This window comes from Xyrauchen texanus, chromosome 7 (assembly GCF_025860055.1).
Source record: "Xyrauchen texanus isolate HMW12.3.18 chromosome 7, RBS_HiC_50CHRs, whole genome shotgun sequence".
Taxonomy (NCBI): domain Eukaryota; kingdom Metazoa; phylum Chordata; class Actinopteri; order Cypriniformes; family Catostomidae; genus Xyrauchen; species Xyrauchen texanus.
In genome coordinates, this window is record NC_068282.1 from 40051991 (window position 1) to 40064396 (window position 12406).

At 38.9% G+C, this 12406-nt stretch overlaps 1 protein-coding gene across 1 annotated transcript in view; it reads left to right on the forward strand.

The window, feature by feature from the left end:
- pcnt (pericentrin) overlaps positions 1–12406 on the forward strand; it is an 84606-nt gene that overhangs the window by 17841 nt on the left and 54359 nt on the right. The window contains exons 4-9 of the mRNA XM_052129734.1: positions 5472–5621; positions 5898–5993; positions 6169–8187; positions 11438–11626; positions 11853–11948; positions 12058–12201. Of these exons, the coding sequence (XP_051985694.1) occupies positions 5472–5621; positions 5898–5993; positions 6169–8187; positions 11438–11626; positions 11853–11948; positions 12058–12201 (2694 nt within the window). The remainder of the gene's footprint in view (positions 1–5471; positions 5622–5897; positions 5994–6168; positions 8188–11437; positions 11627–11852; positions 11949–12057; positions 12202–12406) is intronic.

Here is a 12406-nt window from a genome sequence, read left to right on the forward strand (position 1 = left end):
AAATATATTTATAATTTATTAAATGTCCCATTGTCATTAATAAACTGTGAAAGATGCCAGAAAGATATGTTTAAGTTACACTTAATGGACTTAAGAGCAGTTAAGATTAAGATTCAACTTTATTGTCTTTGTGCAGCGGACAGGTACAGAGCCAATGAAATGCAGTTGTTTTCGCATATCCCAACTAAGCTGGGGTCAGAGCGCAGGGTCAGCCATGAAACGGCTCCCCTGGAGCAGATAGGGTCAAGGGCCTTGCTCAAGGGCCCAACAGTGGTATCTTGGTGGTGCTGGGGCTTGAAGCACCACATTTCTGTCACCGTTATCACCTCTAGGAGTAGGCAAGGCAAGTTTATTTATATAGCACATTTCATACACAATGGTAATTCAAAGTGCTTTTACATGGAAGAGATTAAAATAAGAATAAAAAATAAGAATAATTGAAACAGTTTAGAATATAAAATAAAATACAGTACAAACAGTCGGACACACAGTGGCACAGTGCTCATTCAGTAAATGCACAGCTAAACAGATGTGTTTTAAGTCTGGATTTGAATGTGACTACTGTAGGAGCACATCTGATCTCTTCTGGAAGCTGGTTCCAGCTGCGGCTGGCATAATAGCTAAAAGCAGACTCTCCTTGCTTAGAGTGAACCCTTGGTATTTCTAGCTGATGTGATCCTAATGATCTGAGTGATCTGTTGGGTTTATATTCAGTGAGCATATCTGCAATATATTGAGGTCCTAGCCCATTGAGTGATTTATATACCAGTAATAATACTTTAAAATCAATCCTAAATGTAACTGGGAGCCAGTGTAAAGACCTGAGGACTGGTGTGATATGTTCATATTTTCTGGTTCTGCTCAGAATCCTGGCAGCAGCGTTCTGTATGAGCTGCAACTGTCTTATGGTCTTTTTGGGAAGGCCAGTGAGGAGTCCATTACAATAATCCACCCTGCTAGTTTCTCTAGGTCTTGACTGGAAGCAAAGCATCTGATTCTTGCAATATTTTTCAGATGATAGTATGCTGATTTAGTTATTGCTTTGACATGACTACTGAAACTAAGGTCTGACTCTAGAGACACACCAAGATTCCTGACTTGATTTTTAGTTGTTTGACCCCTAGCGTCAAGGTATGCATTCACCTTGAGAACTTCATCTTTGTTTCCAAACACAATGACTTCAGTTTTGTCTTTGTTTAACTGAAGAAAGTTTTGGCACATCCAACTGTTTAATTCATCAATGCATTGGCACAGGGAGTCAATGGGGCTGTAATCGTTAGGAGATAGGGCTAAGTAGATCTGTGTGTCGTCTGCATAGCTGTGGTAAGCAATTTGGTTCTTTCTCATTATTTGGCTCATTGGGAGCATATACAGGTTGAACAGGAGTGGCACAAGAATTGAGCCTTGAGGGACTCTGCATGTCATGGACGTCCACTCAGACTTATAGTCTCCTATACTCACATAATAACCTCTCCCTTCTAAGTATGACCTGAACCATTTTAGGACCATCCCAGAAAGCCCCACCCAGTTTTCCAGCCTGTCAAGAAGTATGTTGTGATCAACAGTGTCAAATGCAGCACTGAGGTCGAGTAGTACCAGTACTGATAATTTGCCTGTATCCGTATTTAAGCGAATATCGTTTATTATCTTTATGAGCGCTGTCTCTGTGCTGTGATGCGATCGGAAACCTGATTGAAAATTGTCAAAGTATCCATTTGAGTTCAAGAATTTGTTCAGCTGATTGAAGAAAACTTTTTCAGTGATCTTGCCTATGAAAGGAAGATTTGAGATCGGTCTGTAGTTGCTTAATATGGTCTTATCCAGATTGCTCTTTTTCAAGAGGGGCTTGACCACTGCAGTTTTCAGGGAGTTTGGAAAACTCCCAGAGAGAAGTGAGGAGTTCATCACTTCTAGGAGATCTGCTTCTAAACAGTTGAACACACTTTTGAAAAAAGATGTGGGAAGTGCATCAAGGGCGCAGGTTGATGTTTTAAGGTGCTGTACGGTTTCTTCTAACATTTTGCCATCAATTTCGTTGAAATCAGACATAGTAACTACTGTCTCAGGTTGTGGTTTGATTTGTCTGACCCCAGCATAACTCAAGGATGTGCTGATCACCTTTCTGATATTATTGATTTTCTCAGAGAAGAAAAGAGCAGACCTCTCAATTGGTAAATGCTCCTAAAGTGCAGGTTCCACATGTCTCCTTGTTTGGTGCTCCGCAATAGCAAGGTGAGTTACATTCAATTAATGCCATTGGCAGGACTGTACAGCCTCCACTGTGTTCATTGATCCTGGAAGCTTTCATCTCGACCCACTGAGCAATTTGTGAAAGCTAAACATTAAAAATGCACATAAATGCACACCTGATGAATGAAGCAAAGTTTGTGTTGTGTTGTCTGCTGGATGATTGTTTTCTTCACTGTATATATATACTGAGCTTTGCCACACAGCTGAAATTTCACTTACTGCCCTCTGGAGTAAACGGGTGGTACTACAAGCTTGCATTTCTCAGGAATCTTCCCTATTACAGTCTAGGGGCATTGCGATTAATTGCGTTAATTTGAACGCGTTATTTTTAATAAAATGAATCTCACTGAATTAACGCGTTAAATCAACAGCCCTAATTTAATTACACAGTTAATTAGTTTCATAATTAATTTAGCTCACTTTCTCAGTGAGCTAAATTAAAGCATTTATAAAGTTATGCACAACTATGAATGAGCGACACTATACGGTCAGATTTCAGCACGTCACATGGACAGCAAAGAAGCATTTAAAAGTGTGTCGCGTGTTTGATAAGTTAAGGTTTGGGAAACGCACGAGAAAAAGGAAAAAATGCTTACAACTTAACATGTAGAGAATGCTCTTAAGAGCTAAGACCCATAGTTATCAGAAAAGCACGCAGCCTTTGTTTCTAATGATCAATATACTTTGCTGGGAGCGCTCTCCGTTTCAGTTTTAAGTGTTTAGAAGCAATGGTAGCTTAGAAATGTCATGCAGAGAAAATGGTGCAAAACGACGTACATAAATGAAGATACATATAAAGCTCTTGCTCCCTTGTTACCCATGCGTTTTGTGCAGTGTAGGCGGTGCTCGCATCATGGTTTCAGGGATGGCCATTGCCATATTTACAATGAACAAGAACTCCATTGTACCAAGTCAAATACACACACATATTTGTATTTACTAAAATCAATGTAAGTAAACACAAATTTCATTATCCAAAGTCATTTTGGATCTGTTTTACCTTACCTCAAGGAGAAGTGCCCTGTCAATGCACTTGAATGAATATGCAATTGACCACAGATTTTAAACTGGGCTCATTGTTTCTTTAACTGTTGCACTTCGTATAGCCTAGTAGTTAAATTAAATCAGCAAATAGTAGGGCTGGGTATTGTTAAAAATGTTTCGATACCATTACCGATATCTTGACTTCAATACCAGTTCCTAAATGCTGTTGGCATCAAGCCTGGTGAAATGTAGCCAAACTTTTGATCTTTTCCACATCTTTTACATCTCCTGGGCATAAACTAGTATTTTTCAATGATGCCTAAACTCAGCCAATCATCGGCACTTTAAGATTTGGGAACATCTAGCATGCTACATGCTTATCACTGACGTTGACGAGATTAACCCCTTGGGTATCAAAATTTGGTACCGAATGACAAGAAATGTTTTGATACTTGATAGTTTAGAGGCAACTCAGTCAGTGCCTAAAATGTATCGAACTCAATACCCAGCCCTAGCAGATAGTCAGTTGAATCAAAATTGGTTGTTACATGAGATTAACAAATTTTATTTAAAAGAAATTTACATTATAAATGCATAACTTAAATTGCACAATTTAATTATAGAGCCAATAAATTAAGAAAATGGCAGAATACTTAACACCTAAATTACACTATTAAAATGTTGCCCTCCCCTCCTAGTTTTCGTTGATGCAAAATCATCAATTACTTTGTCATATCTGCCCAACAATCACATGGATGATACTAATTTTCTCAAGACCACTGAGGTGATCCTGTGTCATGGTGTACCTATACTATCTTCAGAATGTAAGAGTGCATTATGAACAGCCATAATCCTAACCATGTTGCCTTTAAGGCTGAGTAGCCTGTCAGGAACAATTCTGGGCACATTTCTCCCATTGAATCTTGCAAGCTCTGTGCAGATTTGGTGCACCTTTCTCCCATCACAATTGAACCAGGGGTGGCACAATTCTGGGCACCTTTCTCCAGTCGCGATCTTGCAAGCTCTGCGCAGGGGGCAGCAGAGCAGGTACCCTGTCGTCCCCCCCAGAAAGTGTTTCCGGCCTAGGTGGCTGCCTATATCTCGCCTATGCCAGGATCTGATACTGGGCGTCGGTGAGAAAGCTAAGAGTTTGTAAAGAGAAGGAATGTGGTAAGACGCGCCAAGATAGAGAATTTCACCGTAGATGCAGTATTACATGGACATCATTTTGAATGCAATACTATATCATGCAGTTACTTTTTACCAACTCTTGCACAAAGGTAGGCCTATTGTTAATTGATTTAGGCCTCATTCATTTTTCATTCATTTATTATTTTTATTGTAATATATTATTTTCTTGTCTCTGCTGATTTCTTTCCAAATTGAAAAACAAAGGATCAAAACATACACGGTTGTTCTCTTTACCTGTGGCTTTGGTCTTCAGCAGTCAATACCCGATCGCATTGCACCATCTACTGGTGAGAACGAATAGCATCAGGTGGAGATTGTGCATTGGTAATCTGCTGCTGTTCCTGGATGTGGAAGGTTGAATTTCCAACTGGATTTGAACCTCTAATTTTGATGAAGCGAAATAGAACGGGTTGAATTTTACAGTTTAAAAAAAATGTACTAAATATTTTGAAAACGAACTTTGTAAGGTGAATATTTATTTTACAATTTTTAATAAAGAAATTAGTTGTGAAATATTTCCAAATGAAATATTCAATGCTTAAAAATACAACCATGTTAAGTTTCAGCATCCCATAATGCAAGCATTGCAAATACCATCGATTAGAGCAATTCACCATGCTTTTGTGCTTCAAAGACTTTAGCTCCATACATTAACTGTTAAAATGTATGACTTTTAAAAATGTTGAAATTAACATTAGCCAAGATTAATAAATGCTGTAAAAGTGTTAATTGTTAGTTCATGTTAGCTTAATTCAGCCATCTGCATTAAATTATACTGTTGAAATGACTTGATAAAGACTAGTTCGCACCAAAATGAAAATTCAACCATGTTGTTCATGACTTTATTTCTTCTTTGTAACGCAGAAGTGAGTTTTAAGGCAGAATGTTGGGACTGACAGTCTCTGTCATTATTTTAATTAACTGGAAAAAAGAGCAGAGCTAACATTCTTCTTAATTTCTGCTCTTGTGATCTACAGAAGCAGGTTTGGAATGACATGATGAATAAATTATGGAATATTTTTCTAACCCTTTAATGCTTCATATAGCAATTACAGGCTGCAGTGGAAAAGAGGAATGAGATCATTTCACAGCTGAGCAAGAACCTGCAGGTGGCGCTGCAGAGCAGAGACCAGGTACAGCTGGAGGCACAGCAGCTCACGGGTCAGATTCAGGCTCTACAACAGCAGCTGCAGCAGGTAAAGTCCTAATGGGGTCAACATTAATATTTCTCATTTCCTCCTCCTAGAGATGAAGATTGTGTCAAATGTATATAATGTAAATTCCTATTAGTATCTTCCTAATTTGCTATGAATCAGTTATTTTAGTTCCCGTTATGTTTTCATAATGGCAACGTTCTCATCAGTTTCTTTTTTAAATTGACTGAACTAGCCATGGGCACTTAAGGAGTATCGGAATAATATTTTTCTTGGCACGCTCAGATGTGAAATGTTGAAAATGTATTTCTTTCCCAGACAAAAGAATACATGCGTAGTAAAAGTCAAGGATGTGTGGATCTGACCCAGGCCGCTCAGAACCAGCTGCATCTACAGTTGGAGGAGTCACAACAGGTCAGTCAACCTGTGTCTTTGATTAACAAAAGTTATTCAAAAGATTATTCAAAAGCTCTGACAATTTTAGATTCAAGAATTGCCATTCATAAATGTATGATTACTTGGTTTGAGCAAATTAAGCTCCATTGACACTTTTTTTCCCCTAATACTTTGCATTCCTTCATTTTTATAGGTGACCAAAGAGCAACAGTGCCTCTTAGCCCAAAAGGAAGCTGAGATCACAGACTTGCAACAGAAACTGAGTGTCATGGAGAAATCCCTCTCTCAGCTTCAACATGCTTTTACCAAGAGAAACCCTGATCAATTGGATCTAAGACTTGACCAACTCTTAGGTTTGGATGAATGTTCTGTGAGCCCTCTGTTCCCAGAGAACAGTCTTGACTCAAACTCTGACACTTTACTGAAAAGGCTTCGAGACGAGCTAGAAGAAGAGCGTAAAAACACCAAGCAAGCTCAAGAACAAGTAGATGCCTTTCATAAGAAGGTGCAGAGTTTGGAGAATGAGAGGTCTGTGATGGAAGCTTATCTGTCTGAGGCTCAGGCCCAACTAAAGGTTGCTGAGAAACAAGCCCTTGAGGCCCAGCAGTATAAAGCAGAGAAAGATGAGCTGAACCGAGAAATGGCCAGACTGGACAACCAGGTCAAGGAGCTTCAAAATCGTCTTCAGGAAGAGGAGAAATCAGGACTCCATTTACGTTCCAAATATGAAGCTGATATTTCCAATTATGATCTTAGGCTTCAGACTCTGGAGGAGGAAAGGGAGTTGAATGTAGCCCAGCTTACTGACACTCACAAGGCTGCACTCAAGCGGCTTCAAGAGGAGCACTCTGATGAGATCTTAGGTATTCAGAAGCTTCTGGACCAAGCCCGACGGCAACATGTTGATTCTCTTACAAGTGTTTCTGAAGGCTTTGGTGCAGAAATACAATGGAGCAATGTCTTCAAAGGGCACCATAAAGAGGAGACGGCCATTGAGTGTGCTGTCGGGGACGTTTATAGCTTTGACGTCTCTGCTGGTGATTTCCAGGATGTGCTGATGGAGCGTTATTTGGCCTCTGAAGGGCTTCAAAGAAGCTCACTAATTGAAGGCAGTCTGGAAGAACGTAGCTTAATGGAGAACTCTGAAATGTCCAGGTTTGAGCTAGACGGTGAGGTCCTATTTCACATGACAGATCAGCTTAACAACGTCACATCTGATTGGGACAAGTCAGAGCAAGGACTGTCTGTAGATCCAAGCATTGATGAGAACCCGCCTGGTGAAATGTCCTTCACTGATGTCCAGTGGCAAAATTCAACCTCGGCCATTGAAGAGTTGAATGAGAGTGCAGGCACTGTAGACTTGGCAAAAGAGCTTCTGATCCAGCAATGCAGAGACTTGTCGGAACAGTTAGAAGACCGGGAACGACAACTTGAGGTTCTTCAAGAGGAAGTCCGCCACTCTGCAGAAGAGGTCGAGGAGGCGCGAGAGCGCTGGAGCAAAGCTTCAAAGGAGCTTGAGGAAGCCAAGTGGGAACTGGAGATGGAACGGGAGAAAAGGGAAAATTGTGAGGATATTATCAGCCAGAAAATGCATCAGGAAGACAACCTAAAGAACATAATTAGCCAACTGCAGAGCCAACAACAGCTATTGCATCAGGACAATGAAAGCACGTTGCCTGACAGCATTGATTCCAATGTTAAGAGCTCTACTCCTTTAACAACAGAGGAGCTGCTGAAGGAACTAAGGGAGGAAAAGGCACAATTGGTGCTACAGCTCAAAAGACAAGAGCAGCTAGTGAGTGATATCCATGAGCAGAAAGCTGCAGGTGACTCTGTGAGTAGTGAGGTTCACAATCTCTTTGGGAGGCAGCTTTCATCTTTGCAAGGTCAGAGAGATGATATTCTTTCTCAGCTGGAGCAACAAAGGGAAAAACACCAGGCTACCTCAGTGTTGCTTGGTCAAAGGACCCTAGAGGTGGACCAAGCAAATATGGAGCTTCAGCAACTCAAAGCTGAGGTACAGGAGAATCTTGTAAGGTTGCAGGATTTGGAAAAGGACAAAACTGACCTTGAGTCTAAATTAACATGCCTTAAAGAGAGCCTCACAAACATGGAGGAGGAGAAGGCTGCCCTAGAGAGACGTCTCCAAGCTTTGGAGAACCAAGCAAAGAGCATGGAGGAGGTTCTAGAATCAGAGCTGAAGAACTTTGAGGTTTGAATGTTAATCAACTTGCTATTTTATAACATTTAGTATTTTCAACCAATAACTGCCTGAAACAATTGCTAGATACATCAGAAATGCCCTTTTCTATTTACCAGCAAAAGAGGGACTCAAGCGGTTTTCATAATTAATCAGCTGCTCATAGTCTTTTCAACATCACAATATCTTTATTTTTATGTTACATACATTCAAACAATCACTAAATAAAAGTTTAAAGCTGTTACCATCGAAGCGAACTGTTTTGATACAACGATGCGGCCATGTTTTCTGATGTCAAACAAATAATATACCAACTAGTCAGTACACTTGAACCTTCTCCCATTCTGTCCTTCACTCATTCTAACCACTTCCGGTGCTGTGAAAGTGGAAGGGCTAGGTTTTTAGAAACTTCTATGATTCTGTCCCGAACTCAGGATCCCATTTTGCATTGCATGAAAATAATATGGATGAGCGCATTCACAATTTTCTTATCTATCATAATCAATCATTATAAATCTATTAAAAAAATTATATGTTTGATAATGTATAATCTGACCTTCAGTGCACCTGCTGTGATTAGAGCCTGACTGAAATGGGATTTTTGAGACCGATTACTGATATAGTGGCCGATATTTCAAATTTGAGCTGGAATGAAAACGGACCGTTCCTATGTGGATTGTGGACCGATATGAAGATGCAAAGGTACTCAGAAGGCTGCTTTCTTAAACAAATATTTTTATCAAAGCATATTTGACATTATTATTATACATTGTCAACAAATTCAAAAAATGAACACTGGGAAAATAAAGAATAAATAAAAATACAATAAATAGCTAAATAAACATCAGTAGTACTGTTTAGTATCAGTCAGATGCTGACTATTTTAATAATGCCAGTCAATTAGGGGCAGGTTGTAAAAAACGAAGCATTTACATCTGCCGAGTCAAGAGATAAACAGCGGCGTTACACCGTATTCTGCTATAAAAGTTCAGGGGAAACTTTCAATTGTGGAAAACCAGACTATTAAATATTACATTTTGTAAATGCAACGACTGGAATTGTTCAGTTGAAGGGGTTACAAACTGCGAATCCTAAATAAAACCATTTGGTGAATAGGTTTACATATTAGCTTCCACTCAGATGACAAGCAATGAAAGTAGGTACTTGGTTAGCATGTTACCTATAAGCTTGTTGTCCGGAAAGTATAAAATTAATTTTATTTACTTTCCAGCATTGTGTCTTACCAGCTTGGTAACAACGTAGCATGAAATCAACACTCAAAAGACCGTTGCCTGCTGAGCTGTATATCTGGCTAACATGGCAAAAAGATGTGAGACACACTAAAAGCATTTGTCTGACGCGCATGTACATAAGCCAGCAAAAATTACCGCAGACGCAAGACGCGTCCTGTGAGAACAGCCCTTAAATCATTGGGTTTTTAACCTTCAATGAAATGGAGAGCAATAACAACATAAACAATATATTGATTTCTAAAGCCACTTTTTGTATTGTCTAATTTCTAAAGCCACTTTTTGTATTGTCTAATCTAATCACTCATCTGTAACAGTAAAGTTGAATTATTTTCTAATTATAATTTTATATATATATATTTCAAACACTCATTCTTCACTATTATTCAAAAATGTGAAGAAAAAAAAATGATAAAGTCATCAAAACTGTGGAATAACATAAATGGAACTATGGGAATTATCTTGTGACTGAAGATGCTAAAATATAACACAGTTTTGATTTATTTTGGATTTAAAGTAGTCACCCTTTGCCTAGAATTTGCAGACATGTACTCTTGACATTTTCTCAACCAACTTCTTGAGGTATCACCCTGGGATGATTTTTAAACTGTATTGAAGAAGTTCCCATCTATGTTTGGCTCTTATTGTTGTCTGTTTCAAAAACCTTTTTTTTTAAATTAAATATTTGTTTTATAATGAAATAAATTAATCTGGTGGCATAAACATTTAAGCATACGCCTTCAGATCAAAAGATTAAGATCACAAGAAACCTTTCAGTCAAGAGTTTCAAAAGTTTTAACTGGTAGTGTGTTTTTTATATATATATATATATATATATGTGTGTGTGTGTGTGTGTGTGTGTGTGTGTGTGTGCAATATCACACGAGCAAGAGTGCGAAAAGGCATTACATCAGCATTGCTGTTATTATGGCACTCAGCCTGTGGCCGAATCACAGCAGTGCTGGTATAGGGCCATATAGCACGATTGCAAGTGTGATGTTGCTTATATACAACAGTTCAATGAACAAGTACATTTTAAAAAATTAGGAAAAACTACAAAACTAAAAGTAATAGTCAAACGCATTTGTGCATGGAACTACTTTCTTATGCGACTGATCAGAATCTGCCGTTGCTGGTTCAAACCAAATGATGTAAAGTTACAAGCCTTCGTTAGTAATTCAAAAATGTCACTTCAGAAATAGTATCACGGCTTGTGCTGTTTCTACCAAGTTATTGGATAAACAAGGATGGATGTGCGAGAGAGGGAGTAAGAGATTGAGCGATCACCTGTTGCCACACCCAAGTAGAGATGCTGTCAGTTTTCTGAAGGTCTGCTTTCTCAGTGGAAAAATAGCATCCAAGCAGGTGCGCAAGTGTCGATCACTATAGAAACTGCGATGTCCTCTGAAATTTTACACAGCACCTATTGTGTAATTAATCAGTCTGTTGTGTCTCTCAGCTATGATGTGCCTTAATGCTGAAGTTGTATGTTTAAAACTATTTCCTAGCTTTAGTAGTGTATTAAGCGATCACAAAGAGCTTTTGTATTTAAACGGCTGATGCCGATTCACTTCACGTCACCTAACTGGCTCATATTACACACAAAAATTATCTTTTGCCACCACCTGCTGGCTACCATATGTAATGTAAAAAAAAGTGAAGACAAACCATAGTTCTTAACAGATCTGCGCTGCTCTTAAACTTTAGTATAGAACGGCACGAACACAAGCGGAGTGATAAACACAGTGAAGCGTCGTATTGCTGATGGTGTCAGACCATCAGTGCTCATGGAACGTCTCCCATCTAATCAGATTCGAGGACCGGAACTAATGTGCGTGTGTGTGTGTATGTATTATATAACTACTATTATTTGGGGGCTTTCTCAGCAAATATTGACGTTATTAATTGCTATTTTTTTTATTTATCGTCATCTCCTAATTAATATCAATCCACAGTAATTTTAATCCATTGACAGGCCTGTTATGATTAATAACCTGTTCTTTTCAATTTAGCAACATCTTAAATCCAAGGATGCACAGCTCATGGAAATTAGGGAAGCACAAGAGAAGGCAGAAGAGGAGTACATGGAAAAGGAGAGTTCCTTGCTGAAAGAACTTGTCGTAGTCAAACAGGATCTGCTAGAAAGACAGAGAGAACATGAGGAGCAGCAGAGACAGTTGGAAGAGAAACACCAGAGAGAGGTAAAAAAGCAAAGTGGCGGCAGTGTCTGGGGAGAGCATCCAATATAAAAAAAAACATGATGAATGATTACCAGTTCTTGGCCATATCCTGATCTAACTATTATTAAGGTATATAAAAAAAAGCTACATTTAAAAGTTATATATAGTAAGTAATCGATGGGAGTTATATTGCTTGCATGAAATGTACCATCATATTTAATGAACTCTTATGTCTTCCTACCTTCAGGTTGAAGATTTGAATCTACTCTTTGAGAGAAGACTTTCAGAGCAGCAAGCTCATGTGGAAGATGAACAGAAGAGGCAGATCAGCTTGATTAAACAGGTTAAACAACCTATTGTTTACCTTAAACTATTTACCCTTTATGTTTAGTCCACTGTTTCATATGAATCCTGTCTTTCAAGCCACATACATTCGTCTTTGTATTTACAAGGTCCATGAAAGGGAGCACGATAGGGAGTTGTCTCAGCTGGGAGCCCAACAGAGTGAGGAAATTGGCAGACTTAAGGATGAGCTATCCAGGGAGCTGCGAGATGGCCTGGAAGCTGCACACCAGGCTGAGCTACTCCAAACACAAGTACCTTTTTTGACTTTTTTTTTCTTGTAATGTTCTTGGGGAAATTTTGGAATGTGAAAGTAACATACTGCATACTACACAATATACTTAAGCAAATACTGTTTATTTATAACGGTATATGAAATGTAATGCAGTATGCAGTGATAAACATGCATAAGTAGTCACCCAAGTAAGAGGTGTTGTACTGGTTGATATTTCTCTGTGC